Source organism: Nesoenas mayeri, assembly GCF_963082525.1.
Source record: "Nesoenas mayeri genome assembly, chromosome: 4".
In the NCBI taxonomy this organism is placed as follows: Eukaryota; Metazoa; Chordata; class Aves; order Columbiformes; family Columbidae; genus Nesoenas; species Nesoenas mayeri.
In genome coordinates, this window is record NC_137540.1 from 18,663,087 (window position 1) to 18,690,271 (window position 27,185).

The window sequence follows — 27,185 nt, forward strand, 5'->3', positions numbered from 1 at the left end:
ACTACATATGTGCTCACAGACCTCATTAAAGTTTACTGCTGTTCACATGCTTGTTTTATCTCAGTATTTAAAAGACCACAGTAAATAGCAATGGAAGGTAGTAACAGTGCTTAAGCCACATTTTAATTAAAAACAGCTGCATTGCCCACATAGGTAATACCCAGAAATCTTTCTGTAGGCAACACTTGACTGGAAAAGAGGGCACTCTGAGTTTACTACTTGTTTTATGGCAGACAGTTGTTCAGAAACTGAGGAACAACTCCTTGGGTTTTTTTTTTGAGTACTTCCGTAAGCCTGGCTTTGTTAGTTCAAAAGACTTCCAGCTGCACACAATTTAAAGATGATACAACACCCACTGCATACTGGCACTCAATAATGAAGACAAGAGAAATAATCTCAAAACATTTGTTTCCCCATCAGGTCTACGTTAGTAGCCCAATAATGAGAGAAATACGAATTACAAACCCAAAACATATCTTTGTAAAGTCATTTAGGAGTTGTTCTTACAACCAGCAATTATGATAACCTTAAGCAGTAACAATTTTTGTCCAGCTCTCTTCCTAGTCATCCAATGTTCTGCAGTTCTGTCAACACTTGAGGCCAGCTGACACAGGAAAAGGCAAGTTATAATTAACATAATCCCTTAGGATACGGGATTCCTCTCTTAAATTCATGTGATACTATCTACACACATAAATAAGTAAACAGCTATGGTATCCTGATAGTACGATGATGGGAATACTAGATGTGTGTAGGTATCTGTATCCCATACTGCAATGCAAATATAACAACAAAAAAAAACCAAAAAACAAGGAGTTGGCTGGGCTAAGGGCATCAGAAAGAGTGATACAAAGGTCATTTGTTATTTATCTAAGGGTTTGCTCACAAGCAATCTAGTTACAGTGACTTAAGAAACTGTTAACACAATAATCCACTACTTAAAACACTCTCTATTCATCAACAATCAAAAGTAAAAAACAACTAACTGAAATCTCCTACAGTTGTGAGCCCTGCAGAAACGGGAGAGTGTTCTACCAGCAAAGTGAAGCTATCTTCTCCATCGTACACAAGAGTGTCTAAATGCTTATGACATGCTCTACTTTTTGTGTTCTGCAGCAAAACAGTTCCCTGTTGCAGGGCTTTTCAGTGTGTGTTTGGGGTTTGTACTTCCTCCCTTCAAAAAAACGGGGGTGTTTTTCCACATTAAATAAACCATTACGGAAATCAAGTGACTTGCCCCCTTTTTTCAAACTAGTATGTTAATACATTGGTAAATGACAGAGCATTTACCTTTGGCACACATTCGGGCTCATACAAACCTACTACCATGTCAACGTAAAACCATTATTAAGGTATACTTTCCATTTGTGAATGTCAAGGCGTTAACTGTACAATTACCGATAACATCATACACTGTACTGCTACACATCGCCTCCGAGGACTACTTCAAATAGTTGAGCTACACCTTGTAAAGACAAAAATAAAATCACAGTTGGTAAAACTTCCATGGAGAACGGAAGGCTTGGCATGGTATTTGTGTTTTTGAGCAGTGTAACTTTGCTCATGTTTTCTTTGGGGATGTACCACACTTAAACACGGCCCATAACCACTGGAGCGCTCCGTTGTCAGAAGTGGCAGATTTAACAAAACCAAGAGGCCAAACCGTGCCCGGTTCTGAACACGCCACCCACAAGGTGCCAGACTTCGGGTCAACGGCCCTGCCCGGAGAGCTCGGACCCAGCGCCTTTCCCGCCTCCGCCGGCCGTGCCTGCCCGGCCCCCCCGTCCCTGGCGGGGTCGGGGCGGGGCGGGATGTCGCTCCTGCCGCCCCGCCGGAGGCGCCCGCAGGGAGGGGCGGCCACGTGCGGCCCGCCGGCGGCGCCCCCACTTCCGTGTTTACACTCCGCTTCCCTCCAATTCCGTGCGCGGCCCGTCAGCGCCGCGGGAGCCGCCACTCCGGCGCCCGCCGCGCGCCCATTGGCGGCCGCCGCGCCCCGCCCCGCCCCACCGCCCCGCGGCCGCCAACGGCGGTGGTCCCCATTGGCGCGCGGCGGCCACCACGCCCCCTCGGCGCTCGGGGGACCCCGGGGAAACGCGCCGCTTCCGCTACGCAGCGCGCGTGGGGGAGGGGGCACCGCCCCCCGCGCCGCACACGTGGGCCGCGGCCCCCGCCCGCGGGCGCCTCCTCCCGCCGCGCCGCCAACGCAGAGTTTAAAAGGGCACCGGGGAGGGGGGGCGAGGAGGGGGAGAAGCACACGGGTGCGCGGCGCCCGGCAAGGCCGGGTCGTGGCCCTGCGCCCGGCAGCGGCACTCGGCCGGCCCGCTCAGACAGCGTGGCGGCGGCGGGAGGAGGGGAGGGCCGGGGGAGGTGGGCGGACGGACGGACAACAATCTCGCACACTTCCTGGTTCTCGCCCCGACCGCGCAAACCCCGCAAAACTCCGCCGCCCGCCCCACCGCAACTTCCGCCGCGGCGGTGGCCGTAGCGGGGCCGCCCGCGCCGGGGGCAGGTGCCGCGCACCGGCGGCCGCACGCCGTGCCGGCGGCTACCAAGGTGATCACTTCCTGATTGCCCTCCATTGCTTCCCCGCCCGCCAGAGCGCGGCGTGAGCCGCGGCTCCCCTCCGTCCCTTCCTCCGCGTCCCGGCGCTGCCGCCGGCCCGACACCCCGGACGGCAGCGCGGCGCGGGCGCGCGGGGCAGCTTACCGGCCCGGATGAGGAGGTCGAGCTGGTTCGTGGGCCCCTCATGCAGGGACGTCGCCATGTTTACGCCGCCGGAGCGGCTTCACATTGACCGGCGGGCGGGCGCGCGCCGAGCGCGCGCTCGCGGGAAGAGCGGCGGCGAGGCCGGCGGGGCGCGCTCCCGCGGCGCGAGGCGGCGGGCAGGGCGGGCGGCGCGGGCACCGCCACGGCACGGCGGCGGCGGCGGGAGCGCTTCCTGCGGGGCGGCGCGGCGCACGCGATCCTTCCGCCGCCGGCCTCAGACAGGAAGTGCCGCGCCGGCACTCGCCGCCGCCGCAGCGCGGGGCCGCCCGCGGGCGGGGGAAGCCGCCGGGGCGCAGGTAGGTCGGGGCGCGGGCGGCGCCTCCCAGCCCCGCTGCCCCGGGGTGCTGCCGGCGGCGGGCGGGCTCCGAGCACGGACGCGCGCAGATCCGAACGCAGCCCCGAGCACGGACCGCTGCCTTTCCCTCGTCTCCCCGCGGCCGCTTGCCGCTTCTTCACCGCTGCAGCCGGGCAGCCTGTGTACCGATAAAGCCCTTTCTCAGTTCGCAGTTTCTCTCCGGATAAGCCCAACAGTCCGCACCACAAACACGCGAACGAGGTTTCTCCTTGGGAAATCCCTGCGCTCCCTGCAAAACACTGCCAGAAAACTCCAGCCTTCTGCAGCACCGTGCACCTGTCTCCCGGCAGTAGCGGAGCTGACTCCAAGGGAACCTTAGATGCCTTTTCCAGGTAGCCAGAAGCCACATCGTTCAGCAAGTCTAGCCTCTGAGCAAACCTTTGCAGGGGGAAAACTGTTGCATCATTTTCTTAATTTAACAACAAACAAAAAACCCACACAAACAAACCCCACTTTTTAGGGTTGCATTCTCTCCATTTGAAGAACAGCCTGCTTTAGCAATGCCTTTCCTGCCAGGCCTCCGCTGAGCTGCAGCTGGACAGAAGCAACACTCGTGCAAACACCCCTGAGCTTCCCAGCGCTGTGCGTTCTCAGGCCAAAACTTCAGAGCTGCGTGCGAAGAGCCGCTACGCCAACAAAAGCAAAACATATCCCACAAGGAGCTGTGGCACAGGCACTCCTTCATTAACACCACACACCTGACCAGCCCTACACGGCTAAGCCGTTATTAAGAAGCAACCACTCATTGCCCAAAGCAACTTGCCGGGTGTGCAGCAGTTTCACAGCCCCGTTAGAAAAGGGCACCAGCTGCATCCATCTGACAACAAGGAATCTTTCTCTCCCTTTCCAGTTTTAGTAGTCCTAGGATCTAGATTATGAGCACGAATTCAGAAGCATTTTTTCCCACCACGGAAACCACAAAATAATATCCAACATAAATCACCTCCAACTGGTAAATTCAGTACGTCAGACTTTTAACAGATCAGGTTCCTACTACAACTCTCAAGGCTTTTTAGGAATATAATGACCATATTAACATACACACACAAAAAAAAATGCAGGCATTTTGTAGACTTCACTCATCTATTCCTGGCTGCAAGGCATTGAATTTGTTTGTCATCTCATCAGATAACAAACAAGGCCTGCAAGTGAGATGATTGGTTTCAACATTCAAGCCACGGTATCTAAAGGTAGGTCTGTGCTAAAGTTTTGCCAGCCGAGCTCTTTCCAGCCAGGAGCATGGACAAAAAAGGCACTCTCTAGCCAACCGTGACAGCAACAAGCGCTCATGCAGACACGGCTCTGCCAACAGCAGAGTGCTCCTGCCAGCTCACATTATTCAGAGAAGTGGAACAGCCCTGTTAACAAGAATTCCTTTCCTCAGCATATTTCCACTAGGGGACTCTGCTGCATTCTCCAGCAGACATTTTTCTAGCAGAGAGGGGCCCAAGGACAAGTAAAGGCCTTTTAAGTAGGCACACAGTTAAATGTGCAGTAAAACTTCATAGCCCTTCATTAAAACATCCTCAAACTGAAGCAGAAACCCCACATGGTGTAGCTTGGGGAGAACAGTGCTGTAGATTCAGCTTACATACTGAGTACTGAAGTAGCTAAGTACTCATGGCACTTTGTCCTGTGTACCTACTGTTGTTAAAAATAATAATTTACCCACATTTCTCTTGAAGCAGTTAGGTTCACAGCACTAAAATACAATTAAAAATATTTTATCAGTTTAGATCCAGATCAAAAGTGCCCCAAGACACTAAATTACTTTGAAAACCCAGTCCTGTGTCTATAAGAGTTCACACTTATATACTTAGGAAAAGATGCATTCATAGTTTGCTGCCTTACTATTTGGTATGCAATTCAGCAAGGATTATTTACTGACTGCAACTTCCAGTCACAAAGTGAAGTGTTTGACTTATATCCAAGTCGACCTCTCTACGCCGTATGGGTAGAACAAAGTTTTGCCTAAGATATGTGGACCTGAATAAGCGCATTCAAGTAATCCGCATGTGTAATTTTGACAAACACCATGTGTCTGAAATGAATAATTAAAAAAAAAAAAAGTAAAAAAGGCAAGCACTTGGTTTAATACCAGTTTTCTAAGTGACATTTATTTACTACTGCAAGCACAGACTTAGCACAGTGTTTGCCAATTCACACGAAATGGACTGGAACAGCTGCACACATTATTCTGATTCTTCATTCTCTCTGATCTCTTTGATAGAGAGAGTATCACTGGATGCCCAAGGGATTCCAGTCAGCTGGAAAACATCCAAGCCTGTGCACTTTCAAGATTAAGATGCAAACAACTACAATAAATCTATAAAATTACCATTAAAACCTGTGCAAACTTACTTATACAAGTATAATATAAAAACAAAACATTGTCTTCAAGGGGGAATATGATTTTCTCCAAAAGTTCTGCAGTTCTGTTGTTTAAGCTACCCAATTTCCAGTATTTTGTGCTCGACACTACTTGTCATGCTAATAAAATCTTACTATTTCATGCCAAAAAAGACAGTAAATATGGAAAAAACTTAAACATGCACTTATCTTTTCGAGCTCTTTTAAAGCCTCCCTTCTAGGCAGAAGGCTAACAAAGAGGGCTACAAAATCTACTCAAAGAGTGGTGGGTGGCCCAATAAGGTAAGAAATATCTACCATAATGTAACAGGACCACATGAAATTGCAGATTAACTGGCATGAACAAAGTAGAAAAAAATATATAGAAACAGATTCCTGAACAGCATCATTCTTTGTAAGACAGAAATACATTTATTAGCCTACTATTATTTTTTTTAATTACTGTTAGAGTGTACAGAAACTAAGTTTTATTGCAATTTTTTTTTTTACCAGAAGCTCAGATGTCAAGGCGGCCAGGTAGACTTACATGCCCATCACATGTTAAATCTATCAACTCCCAGGAAAAAAAAAAGTCAACATGTTCTAATATGCAGGAAAGGTACCATTTGAAACTATACTTATGACACACATGGATGTACTAAGTGGTCTTAAGTAATTTGAGGACAGTAACAAATAAGTGCATTTTTAGCTCACAGCACCACCATCCCTGTGCACTTCAGAGTCTCTGGCAGAGAACACAGTTGGGCAACAGGAACACCCAAGTGAATTGTACCTCCCTACTTGAACAAACACAGGAGTAAAATATCAATCAACTCATGCTTTCTTTGTTAAGGGATATGAACAATGTTGTTTACATTCAAGGAAAAAAGCTTCACTTCTTTGCAATATACACCAGATAAACTTCGTAGTGATTATTCTGAAAAAGTGAAAGACAACTCAAGAGAAAAAACTGGATGTGAATAATTGCATGCAAGACAGCTAATGTATAAATTAAAAATATGAAAGAGGGAAAGGTGTCAGATTTGCAGAAGTGGATGGGAGTGGAATTATCAATTACCTTAAGCACTTCCTTGAACAGTCCTCAATACAGCATTCAGTGGCTAGAGAGGAACTGTCAGTCTCCTCTCCCATAGTTGCCTATGCAAAGTTTCCTTTCCCACAATTCTGACAAATATGTTTAAAACATTCTCTGGTAATAGACTGCAGGTTCCCTTGGAAAACTGTTTCACAAGCTTTGTTACTTGAAATGCTAAATGTACAACGTTCCAATGGCACCTTTTTCCTTCACTGCCCATCACTGACAGCAAACTGTGAACCAGAAGGAAGAAAAAAAGGAAAAGGCGTATTTAATTAGCTTTAGCCACATAGGATTCCAGTTGTATCCTAGTGCAACAAAGCTACCCTGGGAAAAGGCACTTATCATAAAGCACATAAGCATCATCATTACCATCCACAGTGAATTCCAAAGTAGAAGACTGCAAAAGTAACAGCAACATAACCACAAAGCATCCCCGGAGGAAGCAGGGAAATACTGAGGAAAGGCATCAGTGACCATGCTAAGATTATCTTCTTGACTATGCCATACGAAGTCTAATAATACCAAAGCCACAAGTTTGTCACAATCTACACCTTTAAGCAGACTTAGGATCCTGGTGTCCATTACTATTCATATGGCAATTAGTAATTCCACATAGAAAAGCAAAGTATTTGATACTACCTTTGACAAACAGAAAAGGAGTTATTCAAAATAACAAGTGTCTAAATTCTAGCATTATTACTTGTGAATGCAGAATAAGATAAACTTGGCTGTCTTGAGGAGAAATACTGATATATGCACTTCCCTGCCTTACAGTGAAATTCTTTTATTTCAAGGCAGCCTAGCAGATTATTAGAAATCAGGTATTTGCATAGCACATTACATGATTTTACACATGAACTATGCCACTGTTGAGCAATTTCTCTGTTCAACACCTAACATTTACAATTTCTTAAGACTTTTCTGCTAACAACAAATATCTATTCTATAAACTCAGAGAATCTTTGAGGATAACATTTATAAACACATATGGCTTTATTGTGATGCTAGTATTTGTTGTCAACTACAACCTCCCTTAATATGCAGATCACCTTTACAGATTATTGCTTTCAAGTCTGTCACTATAATTTCGATCAACGAAGACCACTAACTCTTGTGTGCTCATACCATGATGTTTTGGGCAAGTCATATTGCACTCTAATTTCAAGACACAAACCACAAAAATTTTCAGCTTAATTAGTAAAATGTTGTGGCTGAGTCTTCATAGTAACATTCTACAGTTTTTCACTCCTAGTTGGAACTGGAGTTGGGAGTTCAGAGTGTGCATCTGTACATCTGAAGTCCAACCCATAATGCCCATACTAGCAGGCCATTCAACTAGTCTCACATCAACTTCAGAAAGCATAAATTATCCCTGAAAGGTGTAGTCACATTAGACTATTACAAAATACTTAGCCTTGCAGTGTTCTTTCAGTATGGAGCACTGAATGCAACAAGGCAGAAACCTGAAATCTAGAAAGAACTGGACACCACAACCAGGCTGTTGTTGTTATGTAAAAATATTATCAGCCATTGAGCAGCTGCACAGCTCTTTTCATTAATTTCTCAGAAAAGGAAACACCAGCGAAGATGACATACAATTTAAGTTGTGGCTGAATTTTGTTTCGGAATTAAGAATGTTACTGAGAACAGATGCATATGCCTTTGGTGCAACTGCTCCAAGTGCTATGCAACAGCACATGCAACCAGAGGAGGATCATTTTGTTTTGCTGTCATCAATATTTAACCAGCAAAAATGCAATGGATTTCTGGGCAGAGTGAGAACTCACACTGATATAGCAGCAGCAGGGTGTCAAAAATAAAATTATCTCACATTCAAAGGATAAATTCTTAACCCATGAATGTGTTACAGACATCTAATTCTTCCACTAGAGCAAGTACTGCATGCAAGTTTTATCTTGCTTTTATCTAGCTAATGGGCTCCACCTTAGCTCTTTGATGAAGACAGTACCAAGTTAAGCTGAGAGTTTCATCAAGTTTTTAGAATGCCCAAGCTCTTGTTTGTAGTCAGCACAGTCTTCTAAAGCAAACTGCTCTCCACTTCAAAAATTCTCATCAAGCCGCCAGCGTAAGGAAAAGAAGTTCAATGAACAGGACATGTCAGCACTACTAAAACATACACCAGATGTCCATGTTAACTCATTTTATGTAAGAGGCAGTTTAATCAGAGTGACAGAATGAATGTTAACGTTGTTCTGTTTATCCTCTACATACATTGCCATAATCAAAGGTAAGATTCTAACCAGATCTAATACTGAGTTCTTAGTATACGATAGTTAACAACTGATGAAAACTTATCTCAGATAAGCAAAAGAGTTCACAGGCTCGAGTTCACATAAAAGAAGTCAGAAGGAAGCAGTTTTAATCATAATGGGAGAAGAGAGAAAAAAGCAGAAAGAAGAAAAGATAATAACTAAAGACTTTACGTAGCTACACAAAGATTGTTCCCACCGTGAGAACAATATAAGTAGTAACCTGAAATTTACTATGTAAAAGAAGATTCACCTAAAAATGCATATTTTATTCATGCATTTGTTTAAATTAGGGGAGGAGTTAAGCCTAAACTTATTGTTTATTAAACCTCCTCCCTCCTTAAGGATGGCTATCAATTTATATGGCAGTTTCAACTGAACTTCCTGGTGGAAAAAAAAAAATTGAGAGATTATAGACAAACATACCATCATTGTTCTCTTTGTAGCTCAACATTTTTCCATCAGATCATAATCCCAGAGGGGCTCATTTTCAGATCCCCATTTTTTCATGCCAATCTTCTACCCCCCTGTGGCAATAACATTTTTAGAATTAAAACAGGCTTTCAACTTGCACCACAGGGAGGATTTCTGATGGAACATCAAATAAAAAAATGTGATAGTTCACAAGTCAAATGGTATCTTCTCAAAAGCAGTAGTTTTGTTTCCTCTTTAATCTTACAGTTGTGAGGAAAAAAAATGCCACACCTGTACTTGATGCTTTGATGATTAATAAAAAAATAAGGACAGGGTGGGAAATACTGTTAATATGAGAAGTTAGATTGACTGAATCAATTAAATCAGGGTCTCCATTGGCAGAATGATTTTGGCGTACTTCTCATAGGGCTGAAGCTTTACTTTTGCAGCAACATTTGCTTAATAGCTGCCTACTGTTCAACAAGATTTGTAAACAACAAGTAACATTGGTTTTGCTAATTCATCATTAGTGAGGTAACACAGAAGAAAAGTAGTACCAGTGCAGGCATGAGGTGAGTACGGAGTTCAGAAAGTACTAACCAATTTTAATGACAACGTTGCAGATAACTTAGCATTTCTAAAACAGCATTATCCTACTTAAATATTCATCTAATGACTTATTTGATTAAGAGACTAGGCTTCATCCATGTATAAGATCTGCAGATCATGACTGTGGTACCATCAGCACTGCGCATATGGTAAATCCAAAAATTAGATTACCCCATTAATACACATACACATCTACTTTACGCATAGGTCCTATGTCATGACAGACAAACAGACCTATAGTAACTGTTAATTGGAGACTGACTGTTGCTTTAAAGACAGCAGCTTCTGCTGTTATGTTAACTATATACAAAGGTTTTGCTGAATAAATCCTAAAATTGAAGGGCTAATTAATTGAAGGGACAGATAAGGAAGCCAACAAAATGTGGATATTATTAAAAAAAAAATTGTTAAGAAGGATGTATTGTTTAGGATACACTTTCTCTGATGCAGTAACCAAAATTTTCAGACTGTAACTCAGTCCCCAATAGTCTAAAGGTACCGCTTCTAAGAATAATACCATACACATCGGAATAGAAATTGGAACACTATGTCAATCTAAAGCTCATACTTTCCTTCTCAGACATTTTAAAAGGCACTCAGTACTTCCACTGAGAATGTCATATGTCACCCGAAAAGATCAAAATGCCTTACATTTTGGGTTTCCTAGAAAACTCCTTTATCAAGATTTTTTTCTATTCCAAGCAGACAGGCAGTTTTTCCTGGCAAGGGACAAAAAACTTTAGCTTGAATCATTGAGTCTTTCTGGTTTGTTAAAAGACTCTTGGGTCTTACTTTTACAGTTAATGGATTAATTTTATAGTTAAAGAATTAATTGTAATTAATTATCCTTGATTAACGAATCAAGATAGATTAGCCGGAAACAGATCATAAGGAGTTGGACAGGCAAAAAACCCAAATACCACTAGAATTGACTAAAAATTAATCAATATTTATAGATATAGTTATTTATAACGATTCTATGTCTTATGTTCTTTGAATAGCGGTTTCATAAATGTGAGAAGTTTAATAGAAAACAACATTATGGGTCCTGATTCTGCCCTTCGATCAGCACTGACAGTCCTTGCAGACCACACAGCCTCAAAACCAGTCACAGAATACCAAACCACAAACGGAACGACTCCATGCACAGCATAGACCATCTCTTTAGTGTCCTAATTAAATATTACCACATCAGTTTCCCCACTACATTTATCACAAAGTATCCTTAATTCTGAAGGTTAAAATAATGCTACAGTTTACTAAATTATGCAACTTGAAATTAACTGCAAAGTAGCTTGGGGCTCTTGGAATATATATGTTGTAACACTGAAAAGCACATAATTCAGCAGTCACTGGAATTGCCAATGGACCATCACAAGAAAAAAAAAAAGAAATCAGGCCCATGGCCAACAGTAGAGATACTGACAACTGGGCATAGATTATATTATGTGGGTAGGTATCATTTCAAATACCACCAAGGCTTCTTTAAGGTGGGTTTTTTGTATTTACCATGCTGTCTATATAGTCTAGAACTACAAAAGGTAATAAGTCTACTCATTCTTGATGCAACTACTATACATTTATCAAATAATGTGAATTTTTTGGTAGCAATTCTGACATTTATGAAGTAGAATCAGATACTAATTTAACAACAATTCATTTTTCTTCCAAGATGCACAGAACTCAAACTGTTGCACCTATTTAAATTAGGATTATTACCATAATATGTATGTGCTTCATAAAATCAGCATCTTAAAATGCTCTTTAAATAAACATTTTTATACATTCTTTACTTGTTTCTGCTTTAGTCTGCTTTCTCATTAGCACGGCACCTTTTATCACCTCTCCAATACCAAATTGCTCCCTACCCACAGCCCAGGATCTCTTCCCTTCCACTACAAAAATAAAATATAAAAAACACGCTCAGATTCACGCTCCTGCAACTCACTGCTAATAATGGCACACAACAAAAAGAATGTTTATTGGGCCTTTGTACTTTCTCTCCACCCATTTCACCTCCCTGCATAAGCAATGAATTTGGGAAGACTTGGCAGTGCCAAAACGTGTCAGTCAAAATACATGCCCCACAGGCCTGCCTCCCTCAGAACAGGCCAAGCCAAGCACTTCTTCCACCCACACTAGATACAAGTTCTGTGCAGAACCGTTACTTGCTGTCATGCATATTTCCACCACAAAAACTGCACCGGATTAATGGCATATATACTATAAAAATACTAATGAAAAGTTGGAGTATGAGAAAGGCTGTGCAGAGGGAGATTACCTCTCTCCCCAAAGACCATTTGGAATCACAAACAATAATAATCATTAGTAGCTTTAAAAATTCTCATTAGATTTTTGTTTCTCCTGTATGCTACTGTAAATTGGCTTTTTAGCACACTTTAATTTTAATATCAAAACTATTAAAACAAGGTTTTAAATATTTGAACTGATTTTAATATTTTATTAAGTTGTTACACTACATTTTTAAGGACATATTAAAGTGAAAGTTATTGTGACATTAAAAAAACACATGCAAAACCCCCACCAAACTATCTGCAGACAAGACACATATCTTAACTCACCAAAGTATTATGTAAATTGTCCTATAGATTTTAAGACTGTACTATCAGATATCAAGACTTGGAAGTTACTACATGATTGACTGTTTGAGCTGTAGCTTAAAAATTTCCACAGAAGAGCTACAGGTTTTAAATTGTAATTTCCACCAATTTATTGTGGTCATAAAATGATACTTAAAAACAGAGTTCATTTGCAGTAGCTCTTTATCCCAAAAGAACTGTTCTGTTAGCCATTAATCTACCAAAATCTTACAATAAACAGCATACTTAATGTTTAAAAACCAACACTTCTGAAAACAAAAGGCTTCAAAGTATAAGCTCTTAAAGTTTTTCAAAACAAGTTTAATATACAAATCTCAGCTTCTTGGGAAGAACGTCCTCACTTCTCACCTTAACAGTTTTATTACCATAGTCAAAAATTTAAAAGAAAAATACACATTCCATATATTTTCTTTACCTGAATGTGCTGAACTTTTAACTAGTTTATTTAATTTTAAGCATATTTGAGTAAACTGCAATTGCAAGTATTCTCACAAAACCCGAACCATTAGTTCACATAGATCTTACAAAGTTGATGCATGTGATTTTTGATGCAGTGCTGACATTAACATCCAGATTCAGAAACATGTATAAGCAATTGCATATACTGTATAGGGATAAATCTGAACGTAAATCTACCTAATCTGATGGGAATGCAAGTGTATTTCCTGAGCCGAAAAGTTAAGAGAGAGGAGTCTGTAAGCTTCGTTTTGCTTGCCTGACATAATGAACCCAAACTCAAACTCTAAATTAGGCAGCCCAAGGATAAAAACATAAGCTACCCATGCTCTAGTTGAGCGGCCTCACCAGTTCAATATCCAGTGCCAAACAGGACCCATCCTCCCTTCGGTTGCAGCTCCAGGTATTTCCCCACCCCAGCACTCAGCAGGCCCTTGGCTGAGCCATGTCAGCACACTAATCCAGCAGAAAGTTAATCCAATAAAAATACAGAACAGTTGAGGGTTTCCCTGCTATTTTTTCTTGCAAAATTAGCATACTGAAATGGCAAAAAAAAGTTCAACAAGTATACGTAGTAGCACAAGAAAGCAAGCAGGAGGGACAACAGCAACTACAGCACAGCAGCAGCCTGGAGGTCAGATGTCGTTCAGCTCCAATAGGAGCACAACTTTTGTTTCTTCCAATAGTTTAAAGAGACTTGGGCCCCTCTCACAAAGTGTAAAGCTCCTGATGGCATTCATTGGAGAGAGGTGTACAGGAAGATACACACTTATCTGTGAATAGGTCAGCTGCTTTAACACCGAAGCTCTACTCCTTTCTTCATTCGTAACTTGTTATTTTACCATATAGCTGAGTTAATTTCAATCTGTCAGACACTTCGCTCATAAAAGGACAGTCCAACAACTCCATTCCCCCCAGACACACGCTCCTGCCACTAAACCAGCAATAAAACTGCTCTTGGACCCAAAGGGCAGGATAGCAAGGGACAGAGCTCCCAGGAAGGGGGAAGATTTGGAAAACAGTAAACAGAGAAACACACTCCATATTGTCTGCTGCCCTCCAGTTAGTTGGCTCAGACACATTGTAAAACTAAATTCTAACCAGCTTCCTGGCTTAGCTGATTTTTAAAAACTCCAAGTGTAGTTGTCTTGTTAACCCCCTGCAGAAGCAGATAACAAAGACGTTAATGAAGATCTGCCTACTCTTGAGAACACATGGCGTTACAGCGCAGCACCCTAAACCTAAGGAGGCATTTTTACCTGCCAAGCCTCAACTCTGTCATGCCTCAACTCCCTCACCACTGAAGACTAAGTAAGACTAAGTTTAGAGAGAAGAGATGTGAACCCAGGTCAGGATCTCCATCCTGTGGGTAAATACAAAGTCACGTTCCTCACAGACTTCCAAAAGTAAGAAAATCTCATGGAAAAACAAAAAATAAAGTAAGTCTACCTGTTTCCACAGTTTCAGTCTCAATTTCTTGTTCCTCTGCTACATCTTGCATCAGGTAAGTCTCGTCATCATAAACCAGGACCTGAGCAGCGTAACCCTGTTCTAGTCTGGCACTAGGAACTGGCTCCACAATCACTGCGGGGAATTCAGACACTGGCTCATTTTCCTACAGAAAGAAAAAAAATAATCACTCTAAACAGTGCACTGTTGAACTCTACATTGATATTTTCCTCTTATGTTCTTACATATTTTATGGAATAATGATGATAATTTTAAAGACTTTCAAGGGAACTTTCTTCTAAAGCAAGAGATTAAAAACAATAAAAAGTAGCTTATCATCCACCTGAGTGACCTTCCTGAATCTCAAGGACATTTTCCTGATTTCAAGCACTTAAAATTTAAAGCATCAGACAGCTTTAAGATATTGGGAAAACAGCAACATTTCTAATTATGACATTCAGCTGTGGGAGGTGTTTCTTCTCCCTCTGCTCCATGAAATGTAATCAAGTCTTCGTGTGTGTACTGCAACATACCTATATCTGACCTGTGTCTTATGAAGATTCATGTTTTGGATTAAGTATCTAAGTCACCACAAAAGAACTGGCTACTTCAAAGCCCATATGCCTATCTCTACTTATTTAAAGATCAAAATGTCTGTAACATATTTAATCTATTAAGAAGTGGAACACTGCCAGTTTCAATTTACTACAAGCTACAAGATAGTAGAACGTTATTATTTGTTGATAAGAATGCAAAATATTAGCAAATACATTGCATTGGCTAACTTTGAAAACCGTCCTTGTATTGTTCTGCTCATTTTGTTCTACACCTCAAGACACACCGGAGATCTTTGCTTTAAAGAGATGCTTAGGATAGAATTTAATTTTGTAAACCCAGCCTACAGTTGTACTGCAAACTTCAAAACTTACTGCTTCTACTTCCCTGTGATAGTAAAATCTTCTAATAAAAGATATTTGAAAAATGGGCTGCTCTCTTTCTTCTTACACAAAAATCTCTAGTCCATTTCAGTTGCTTTCACAGCAATTTCACAGTGAATTTTTCTTTCAAATGGTGATAAAAGGTGTAAAGTTTGTTAGTAAATAAACGCTATTTATTTTTCTAACCTCTTGATTTTTTATGCCATTGCTGTCGAACTCCAGGCCAGGGCCTCCAGTGTCAATCACTGCTGATGTCATGGTGCATCCCCTGAAGAGCTTTGAGAGCTGTTATCTACGCCGAAGACAGTAATGTTGATAGCCTGAGGTTATCAAAGGCTTAAATTCACAATCCACTTCTGTTAAACAGCTAGGCAGAGGTGGCTGAAACACAAAATAATTTTAAGTTATTCGCATAGTTTACATTCAAAAGTCTTCCAATGCTTATGAAAGCTTTGCATGCTACACACCCCTACAGCAAAAGACAGCATCAGTGAACGCAACAGATGTGACAGAATATGCTGACCTTGGTAAAGTTAACACTGAATACTGCCATACAACACAAGTTTCACACTAATTTTTAATACTGAAATAAAACAATTTCAGTTTGGTTCTTTACAATTTGTTAGTTTTCACACAATTTTAAAAACAAATAATTTCCTTATATATTTTCTGTCATCCAAAATCATTAATTTTTCATTGAGTGAAACATCAACTAACTTTCTGAGACATACATAGGTTTAAGTTAGTACAGCTTTTCTAAAGTCACTGTTTTCTTATTAAATTAGAAGGGGGTTTTTAAATTACATTTTCTTCTTTGTTCTATTACTTTCATAGTAATTTCACAAAGCTATAGTTTTATAAAATTTCATAACTAGTGTCATAAAGCTTTCAAAGACACTGCCTTTTTAAAGCAATGCGCATGTAATACACATCTCACAAATACACACCTGATTTCTAATCTACTGTCTTCTTTGAAACAAAAAGTATTGTAGCAGTTCCTTTTTTTTTTTTTTTTCACTAGAGAATAAATTCTTATGAGTCAAACAAATAGTAGTTCCACATCATAATGCCTCAAACTGGGTATGCCATGGACTCATTGAACTTGTAAAGATATATAACCTTCATCTTTGTGAATTTCTTTAAAACTAGATTAACAGCAGAGCTTTGTTTCTAAACAACTGCTATTTATTTATTCTGAATAAATATTATTACTCACATCCTGTCTTTGGAAGAGACAAATAATCTGTGTTCATAAACCTTGGGCTGTGAGGAGCAGTTTACTACTTCAAGATGCAAACTAAGAAGTTTGGCTTCTTAGTTGTACAATGGAAAGCACATATTCCACGTGAGACCTAAGAACCCAATCTGATATCAATTACCCTTGCGAGTAACTCCACTGAGATCAATCCTTTGTAACAGAACACAAAATTTAGCCCAACATTTTTAATAAAATCCATTCATTTAGTAAGCCAGCACAGAGGTCTGCAAGAAAACAGCATCTTCCAACACATACTGAAGAAAAAACTTTACAGTTACTATTCCAGTGGGTAAACTCAGTAAGCCTGCTTTTCAATAGCAAGCAGTCAGCTTAAACTAAATTAATACTGTGCATACAAGGAAGAGCTAAGTTAGATTCATGCAGAGCAACTGGGTCTCCTATAGACATGGAAATCTCCATATGCATAATAGCTTAGGTATACTAGTAAAAATTAAAATTACTGTTCTCCCTAACTGGATATCAACTAAGCAATAAAGTCAACAACAACAAAAAATGCTATGCAAAAGTTCTTTAAAAAGTATAATATATCAAGGTATTAAGGATCCTTCAGCGTGCCATAAAAATATGCTCAGAAAGACATCACTTATGTTGCCATATCAACTTAGCATAAAAAGTCAGCAGCCAAACCCTGAATGGCAGGTTACTACAAAAACACACCAAACAAAAATAAATAAATAAATAAATAATCAAATAAACCAACCTGACACAACAGATATTCATATTCTTTACCCTTACACACAAAAAGTAGAATGAATTCCAATAGCAGCCTTCTAGGCAACTAATGCTCATGAAATAAAGCTGAAGAATATGAGACCATCTTAAATCACTGTCATAGTAGTGGCAGAATAAGCACAATATATATCCCAAATAAAAGGAAAAAAAAATGCAATTTAGAAAAAAAGAATTAACGCTTGTTGCTTACACAGGCACTTGACATGAGAATGCATGACATGTACCTAAAACCATTTCATTTGTAATAGCACAAAAAAAAATCCACGACGGAACACAGCAATACTTTATTTTCCACTGTTTCATTTGTAAAGCTGGCATCACTTTTTGATTACCAATATTTTCCTGGATAAATAAGAAAGCAAAGACTTCCACTGCTCACCAAACAAGATTCAAGCTGGAAAGCAGTTACCAAGCATCCTTGGAGCCATACACACCTGTCACCCTCTAGGCTTTTAGCACAAAAAGCCTACTCCTTATCTGCCTATCAACTACCATACTATTTCAAAAGTCTTTTTGAATTTAAAAATACATAATGTAGAAAAGCAGCAGTTTATGAATACAATAAAATAATTCATCAGAAAGGGGGTGGGGGGGAAGAAAAATCGCTTTTACTGGAAACAGACTTTTTCTTTTTCTACAGTTTTCCATCTATATCCATGTTAGTTGGATACTGCCAAGCAACCACGACCCAAAAGAGAAGTCCAAATAATGGAAACTGTATCCAACTTTGGAAGCACAGCCTCCAACCAATTTCAAACATCAGCATTATTCCCGCAACTCAGACTTATATCTATGTAAGAACATACAGCGCTTCATGTAGTACCTTTGCATAGCTTAAGAATGTCACAAAGCTAATTTAGCTCTCATGCAGTATATTAATGCAAATAAACAATCGTATACTAGACCAGGTATACTCTATGTTCATATTTTATGTGCTACAACTCCACAGAGGTGGCAAAACAGCTGCCAAAATGTAGCAACTGAAAGCACTTAATACTGTGTACTAGATCAGATTATGTCAAAAAAACTGTTTCTTCGTCTCCTAGGTTACAAGAAGCTTAGACGACTTTTGCGCTGATTTATCTCTATATGAATTACCAATTACCTACACAAGTGAAGACAGGGCAATGCTCGAACACAAATTATAATCCTCATTTTCCAGTTCCTGCAGTAATTCATAGTAAGTAAGAACTGTACAAGGGAAAACACACAGAAGAATGAGTAAGATGCTAAATCTTAGCATTCATCAAAAGGACACTGTCTTTGAACTGATGGCACGGAACAGTCTAGGCAAGGAATAAATGAAAGACTCAGAGTCTTTATATAACAGGATTTGAACTTCATACCAAGAGTCTTGATATTCAGCAACCTCTTAAAAAACCTGACAGAGTGGGGAAAAAAGGCAAACCCACTGGCCAGCCAGCGGGAACTTATAAAAGAGTTTCAGTTCATTCTGGTTTAGAAGTTTTAAGTTAAAACAAACACATAAACACACCCAAGCGTATATAAGACTCCAGCAGACACACGCTTCTAAATGAAGCAGCCAAGTGTTTGCAGTCTTCCCATTCTCCAAGCAGCTTGTCCTCATGGAAGCCTTTTCACTCCTCCTCCTTCAAATTTCAGTAGAATACTGAATCAGTTCCCCACCCCCTCCCTAGCAAGTCACAACCAATCTGACTTCTGTAAAAGGAAGAGACTGCCCAGCCACGTGCAGAAATCAGTTCCAAAATTCACATTTCCCAACGCTGAGACAAAAAGGCCAAAAGACAATTCGATTCTTAAAGGAAGAGAGAATTCAGGTTTGTAAGAAACCAGGTTATCCTCAGTGGTACAATTAGCCAGCTTAGAAGCAAGTTCAACATACGACCATTTTTGAATTACAGAACAACATGAAGACTTAAGAAAAAAGAAAAGAAAGAAAAGCCCACACGCACACACACAAAAAACCCACTACAAAATTAATTCCCCTCTGGACACGTGCATACAACAAAGCAAGATATGAAATTACATCGGAGCGGAAAAAAAAATCTAATCTTTCCAAAAGAGATGACCGAGTCATTTTGTTACAGATCTGACATCCACTCCTGTTCTTCCTGCTCATGGAAAATGCAGAGAGAAACTAGTTCTGAAACATATGGAATATCCCTTATTATAGGGAAAACAGCTTTGCTGCGTCATCCATTAGTTTTATACCTATCTCATGAGAAAATAAAAATAAGTCTAGGTGCTCCTACCCTCAAAAAAAACCAAAACCACAAGTCTGAATACTGAAGCCACATTCTTTGCCTCAACAGCAAGAAGCATCTGTTTATTGCTACAAAAGACACAACAAAGTTTCAAGTTTTTTATACAGTTTTCACTGGTCAAGAAGACCAATTACAGCATGTAGGTATTCAGAGGCTACAGGGCTCTTGTCATAAAGGCTGCAAAATACCACATAGTTTATTCATGTATTTAATATTATCTTTATATGGCCTACATGTATACAAGTGTCTGCCTATAAGAAATCCAAACCATCCTTTTACATTTTCAGCAGCGACTGGAGAGGGATAAACCCACTGCAAAGCAGAGCTGTGATGAATGCATAGTAGTCACACAAAAACCAGAATCTTAAATCTATCCCCTGTGTATAACTGCCTATTGAATTTATAGAGAAGCAAACATGCAGCTCAACAGAATTAAAAATAATTATTGAAGAAACGGTGTCAAAAGGATGGCAGAGCGTCACCTCTACTAGGCCAGACTCAAAGTGAAGTTACTTAAGACTGCCTTCAAAACAAAATACTAAACATAAATCTGTGGATGGTTTTAGTACACTTTTATTTAAATTATAAAACAAACAAACAAACAAAATCAATGCTTGAAAAAAAATATGTAGACACTCATACGCACACATGAAAACAAGACAAACATGCAGAAGATGGGGCAGCAGTGACAAGAGGCAGCTGCTCCCACAGCACTCAGAAGAAACCTAAGAGTACTCGGAACAATGTCCCTCTTTTATTCAGCTGGCATCCCAAATCCTGAGGAGAGATTTACGCGGATGCCTACACAGATGCAACCACAAGAGTGGGACTGCAGCCAGCAGTAGCATCACACAGAACTTTTTTTCAAAAAGGCCTTTCTTTGGTTCAATCAAAAAAAAAAAAAAAAAAGCTAAGGAAGTCAGCTTGAAAATTAAATTAGTTATACGTACAGAAACACACAAGCCAAGATCACTAAGGAATCCCAGTGACTGTAACAAGGCTTCCTAAGGGTAGAAAGGTGGTCTTGCATAGGCAGCACCCCAATTATACCAGTGAATGTCACTGTCACTCTGATACATGTAAACTGCTCATAGCACACCCTAGAAAATAAAATTTTTATGCCAACTGAAACTTCCTTTTAAAGACATCTTCCCAGCTACTTTTTACCGCACTGGCTAACTGATTCCCACCGGTATTTGCAGAAGAAACGGTGAATTAACTTTTTTATTTTTGAAACTCAGAATGAGTCTAAATCTGAAAAACTAAGTTACTGCAAAAGCTGATGGAAAAACAAAAAAGCCTTGTAAATAGTTAAAGAATCAGGGGGTACACTCAAGAAGATGATAGAGAGCAAATCTTTGCCTCCACAACATCAGGGGGACAAAACAGAAAATCCATGCAGTTTATAGTACCTTATAAATCACATGAATCCCTAAAAATTGTAGAAAAGGAAAACAAGATCAGAAATTGGGTAAAATAATTATTCTTGGCCACATCATACTTCAGAAGTTTACATACAACAAGACAATAATTTTATTGCTGAATACACAGAAACTATCACGCTGTATCAAATTAATGACGTATCAAATCCAGTATGAAACTAGTAACTCCTTCCATACATATTTAATTTTGTAATCTGACCACCCAGAGTTTGCTCTGAAACTCTGAAATAGCTAAAGCTGATGAGCCCAAAAACACAGTAGTTCCTAATAACTGAAAAACTATTAACGTTCTGCAAAAAGCTTTGTGGCTCCTGCAGGCTTCTCCTGGACATTCCCGTATTTCATCATATTAACGGGCTCTCTTCTCACTGCTCTCTATTTAAAGATCCTCTGAAGCCTTCTCTTTCCTCTGACAGAAGTCTCATACCCGTACCCCTACTTTGTATCAGCACTCCTCTTTCCAGTGTGTCAATTGTTGGTCCTTAACATCCACTTCCACTCCCCCACAAACCACAGTGGAGCACAATTATTCATCGTTTTACATAATAAAAGCGTAAACACAGACTAAATAACATAGTGAGGATGCACATTCAAAACAAAACACAAACATAAAAGAAAGCTGTGTAATTCATTTTATAGGATATTCTATTCTAGGAGGTCAAAAGAGTAAGTTGTAATATTTAAGTTAGACAGCTTTATGGAGGAAAAGCCCCTGAATAGCTTACACAACTATTAAACACAAAGATGCAGCTACAGTCCACAGGACCTTCTGAACCAGATATTACTGAATCATGAGAGACGGAAAGAGGATGCCATACAAAGTAACTATGCTGTTCCCAGAAGCCTTCCAAAGCAATCGATCCTGTCCGCTATCAGAGGTTAAGTGAGGGGAAAGGGAGGAACTACTTTTGTGTCATTTCAAAGTTCTAGCACAAAACATGCAAACATGCTATTTCTAATTTTGGGGGTTTTTTTAGGTCACAGAAACATCTGAATTGCTTTCAAATTTTATCATTAGAGCATCGTTTTTACGAGTCTCGAGAATAATGCTTATACCCGGATATCCCTGGGGTCAACTTTATTTCACCGTGTTTGCCTTGACTAACTAGGAAGCTCTCAAAGTCTAATGCACACCCACTAATCAAAGTGTCAAAAAGCTTTAAGATTAAATTGCAAAGGTAAACAATTATCAGCACACTCAGAAGGAAGGCAGCTTCAAAGCCTGACAAGAGATGAACTCAGCAGATGGGGAAATCTTATCACAGATGGACTGTTTTTATACTGTCAGTTGGTAAGCTTTAGCAGTCTTTGCTAAATAAGTTAAATGGTTAAAAAAAGTCGCAAGGAACATGACAGTGACTAGCCGTAAATGGAGGGAACATGCAGAATGAAGAACTGAATTATTTAAGTGAGAAAAAGAAAATCCATGAGAGAACACATCCAGAAAGACAACAACAGATAAACACAAACACCAGAGCTAACGCAGTGCAACATTCTACAGGCACGGTGAAGTGCAATCAAAAATTTGCCAGACTTAAGCTGTTTAGCAAGGGTGCAGCCGGAGCAAGGCGCAGGGCGCTTTAGGGGCGGAGGGGAGGCTGCAGGCCGGCGGGGCTGCCCCACGCATGACAGCCGGTGACCGGCGCGCCGGGCTGCCATGTTCTCCCGACGCCCTGTGTAAACAAGGCGCTGCCCCCGCGGCGCTGCCCGGCCCGGGAGGGGCTGCGGGGCCCGGCCCGCCAGGCCGCGGCCGCCTCGGGGCCGTGTTTACCCTGACAGCCGCCGGGAACCGCCCGCCGCCCCCAGCGCCCGCTCGGCCGGCGGGCGGCAGCGCGGTGCGGGGAGCGGGGGCAGCGGGCGGGGGCAGCGGGACGGCCCAACGGCCGCTCCGAGCCCCGCGCGAAACCGAAAGTGCAGCTGGGGAGGGGGGGCCGGGGGTGCCGCCCGAGCAACGCCCGGCCCAGCGCCCCGCGACCGTCACACGCTCCCCGGCGGCCGCCTCCGGGCCGGGCGGGTCCCGCGCCCCCCTGGCAGCGCGGCCGCCCGCTCAGCCCCTCTCTACCTCCCTCCCTCCCTCCCTCCCTCGCAGGGCCGCCTGTCAGCGCCCGTCCCGTCCCGCCCGCCGCGGCGGCAGCAGCCGGCGCCGCGCCCTTACCGTGCCCGTGCGCCCCGGAGGCCGCGTCCGTCGCCCGCCCGGGCCGGCAGCAGGCGGCGGTGGGCGCCGCCCGGGCAGAGCCAGGGCCGCCCCGCGGCGGGAGGGGCGGGCGCAGCGGCGCAACCTGCCCGGCCCGGCCCCCCCCGCGCCGCCGCCGCCGCCTCTGCACATGCTCGCGCCTCCCGGCGCGCGGGGGCGCTGCGGGCATGCGCGGCCTACCCGCGCCTGCGCACGGGCCCGGCGGAGGCTCCGCGGGAGCGGCGGTGGGAGCGGCCCGGCTGACGGGGCGCCCGGGGTCCCGCGGATCCCGCTGCCGGGGGTGCGGGGCTCTGTGGCTCCGTGCCCAGCGCTGAAGCCAATCAGCCCCTGGCAGACGGGGCCTCGGTGGCGCTCAGCGTCAGGAAAGGGCGAACAGTTACCTCCTTCCAAAAAACCTCTCCCGCCGTTTGCGCGCAGCCCCAGAGGGGTGATTGTTTCCTGCAGTTAATTTTGGTACGTAAGAGAGTGAGCTGTCCCTGTGCCTGTGGAGCTGCGGAGCCGCAGGCGGACAGAACTGCCTGAAACGTCACCTCAAAGTTTTATTCAGCCGCAGCCGCCTCCTGTAGAGGTTTTGAAATCGGCCAGATTCTTAATGCAGCGTTTGTTATCCCCTTGTCAATATGAGATATTTCGTTGTCAGAGTCTGCTCACAAAAAACGGACGTATCGAGTACATCGAGAGGTTTAGGACAGAACTAGTCTCTTCTACAAATACCGGGCTTTAACCACTACACCTGTCCTTTGAACGTCACAGGAATAGACAGAAGAGCTTTAGCTGGACAGGAGGCATTACATTTTCATTATAGACCAAAAATAAAACCGCATTGCAAAGCCTCTCGCTCAAAAGAAACTCTGGACTGAAGGTTTTCTGCTCAAAGTGCTTTGAGCCCCCTGTGCCTGCCCATGGAACGAGTCTGACACTTGGCTCCTGTTCAGCTGGAGCACACAGGCAGGACGCAGACACATGCACGAAAGCCCCTCTCTCCAACACCTCCGTTTCCATCTGAGCATCCACGTCTGCTGCTCCCCTGGCACTCCCGTTCGTCTCCTCCTCCACCACGTCTGATTTCCAAGACTCAGTTTCTGCCTTCAATGTATTCGCACCCACAACTCCACAGCTCTGGCTCCTGCTCCCTGTACATCTGAACTGGACATTTCTTTCCTCTGTATCTTTGGGGCATCAGCTTCCTTTCTTAAGGAAATGAAATCTTTGGGGCATCTTTAGGCCCTAGAATCTGACTGGCTTTTATAGGTTACATACAAATTGCAGTTTTCCAGGATATTATAATATGGGCAGTCATTTGCCCGAGGAATGCCACAAACATCTCCCTGACAATTACCAAAAATATCAGGCTGTGCCCTGGAGCATGGAAACACTGGAGACTCTTTCCTTCCAAAAAACATGTCAGGCAATATTAATAATAGATGGTGCTACCGGCAGCCTTTTTCTGTAAGTGGCCACTACTGAGGTGTAAACTTAAACTTAGCAGTCACTTTTTAATAAAGCAGACATCATAGCAAAATTGAGGTCTTACCACACACTAAGCTGCCAGACATTTAATAAGGCATACGCTTGGATGTCATTAATTACAGAATTTTCTACTAGTTTACACTAAGCAATATCAAATTTCAGTTGTCTGTCTGCTCTTTAAAAGGTGAGAGTGATCACTTTTTGATCTTTCATATATCTTTAAAAGGAAGTACCGAACTACCTGGGAAAAAATATAATTTATTAGCGATATAGCTGATGTCCACATTGCTGCTAGAAATTATAGAATAGTGTTCAGTGTTTGCATATTAGAAAACGTAATTATTTTAATGTTTTAACATACAGGAATGCAAATTGTATAGGAAAGGTGTAAAGTTAAGATCTCACAGACAGTGGATGATGTGAGTTCACATTTTACAGGCCTTGGACTTTGAGATAGCAGTTGACAATATAAAATAAATGAAGAATACCTATAGCAAAGAAAAGAACAAATAAAGAAAAGGGTAGGATATTGGGAGGAAAAGAGGGTTAAAAGGGTTAAAGGGTTAATTAAAGGGTTCCTGGTAGAAATTGCCGTGGTTTAGACTGGAAATAAGCCTGGCTGGGTGGGAGTTTTACACCTTGATACCAGTGCCTTTGCAGCCTGGCAGACCTAAGTGCTGTCAGCTTCATAGTTAATGCTTAATTACTCCTGCCTTGACCTGCTCACTCTTTCAGTTATTTTTTTCTTATTATTATTTCCATGGGCCCAAGTTAAAATTCAGAAAAAGAAGATGACTTCTTGCCATGATACTCTTCATGGAGAAGAAGAGCAGACAGCTTATTGCAAAATGTAGGCCCGTTGTCAGCTCAACAAAAGCGATTTAAACCAAAGCTGCCTTGGACATCTTGGTAGCTCCTGCATGGAGCCACTGGACATGAGGTCACACAGCCACCACTTAGAGGTGCTCTGGAGAGAGACTTTAAGTAGTCCCTTCTGTAATGCTGACACTTGTTCTCCTGCCACCCAGCCTGTGCAGTCCCATTTATTCAGTTTTTCTCCACAATCTGTTTGTTTCTGCCTCCTCTAATCCAGTTTGTTTATGTAGCTCCCACTTCTCGCTTTTGCTTCTGTGCAGCCATTTCCAGGGGAGGTTCAGCAGCACCTCTCTGGAGGGGCCATGCCAAGTGCCATCTGAATGCAGAGGCCTGTGCTTCTCCGCACAGAAAAACAGCACTGGCTTCCAATAATCACAATGGTGTCTTAATTTCTTCCTCTGCTGCTGCTGCTTTTCGTTTGTTTTTTGTTTTGTGGAAGTTGTGGTGTTTGTTTGTTTTTTAATGAAACTAGATTAATTCTTCCCATAGAAAACTGTATTTCTCTTAGGAACAGCTCTTTTTTATTTACCTTAAGCTAGTGGGAAAACTGTGCTGAAAAATATTAAACTTCAAAATGACAAAAAAGCATTTGGATCATTTCAGCTGAATGATTATTTTAAAGTTATATAAGTGGTGCAACTGTTAAAAAAAAAAAAAAAGAAAGAAAGAAAACAAAAATGAAAGAAGAAGAAAAGGGAAAAAAGAAATAAGGAAAAAGGAAAAAATAAAAAAAATAAAGAAAGGAAGAATGGTGGCCCTTTTCAGCCACTCAAGAGGTAGACCTGCAGTCAATTCAAAACTGCACTTGCTGGGATATTGCTGTGCAATAGCACGGGGTCAGCAGTTCAACAGATGCTTCTCTGCCCCTTTTGCATACAGAACACTGCAGTCCACATTGCTTTTTAACGGTTGGCCCTCAAAAAGACTGTAGCCTATCTAATTCTATATGCTGAGCTTACTGCCTTTGGTGTTCACATGAAAGGGGAAAGTTACACTGATTCAGACCCAGAAGAAATGGCCAAGAAATGACCCAGAAGAAATAAGGGAGTTGGGGTCCCATGACCTTTCTGTCAGTCCGTCCATTCCGTAAATCATTATTAATGAAGTAGCAGGGACTCTATAGGTGTAAATAGTTTTTATTTTCCTTCCTAGGAAAGACTTGCAGAATATATGGACTATTTGGTGAAAACACTAGAGATAGAGTAATGATAAAAACTATTGTTAATTTCTAAAATAAAATGTCAATATTTTTGTTTTATTTGTGGGTTTATTTTCTCTTTTACATGAACTCTCAATAGAGTACATGTTGTGCTCATAAAGTCATTTAAAAAAAAAACCCATTTTTGCTGTGCCCTATTCCAACAACACTAAATTAAGACACATTTTAGCCTGAGGAAACAAGCTTTATTGAGACATAGTTATCTGTGTGTCTATCCATCTCTCTGTCATTTCTTTCCCTTTGGCATTATTTGCCAATTTCAGCTCAATTTTATAAAAGGCAAGAGATCTCAAAGATAAGTTCCTACAAGTTTCGAGAATGCAAGTATCGGAGCAGGGGAGACCCACACCCACGTGTATCCCCACCAGAAAGCAGCTATTTTTTATGCTGACTCACAGCAG

The 27,185-nt window shown here is 42.0% G+C and overlaps 1 protein-coding gene across 6 annotated transcripts in view; it reads right to left on the bottom strand.

Annotated features, from left to right (window-relative positions):
• ELF2 (E74 like ETS transcription factor 2) overlaps positions 1 to 23,315 on the bottom strand; it is a 38,852-nt gene extending 15,537 nt beyond the window's left edge. For 4 of the 6 annotated variants that reach the window (XR_013922070.1, XR_013922071.1, XR_013922072.1 and 1 more), the window contains exons 1-3: positions 23,181 to 23,315; positions 15,513 to 15,707; positions 14,389 to 14,554 (exon numbers count right to left, since the gene is read on the bottom strand). Coding sequence is in view for 2 of the 6 variants with exons in the window: in XM_080343523.1 (XP_080199649.1) it covers positions 14,389 to 14,554; positions 15,513 to 15,584 (238 nt within the window). In the remaining 4 variants the exon portion in view is untranslated. Of the gene's footprint in view, positions 1 to 2,706; positions 2,800 to 14,388; positions 14,555 to 15,512; positions 15,708 to 23,180 lie in introns of those variants that run through there. The other 2 variants (XM_080343525.1, XM_080343524.1) reach the window with 2 other exon arrangements.
• Between the last annotated feature and the right edge of the window lie 3,870 nt (positions 23,316 to 27,185).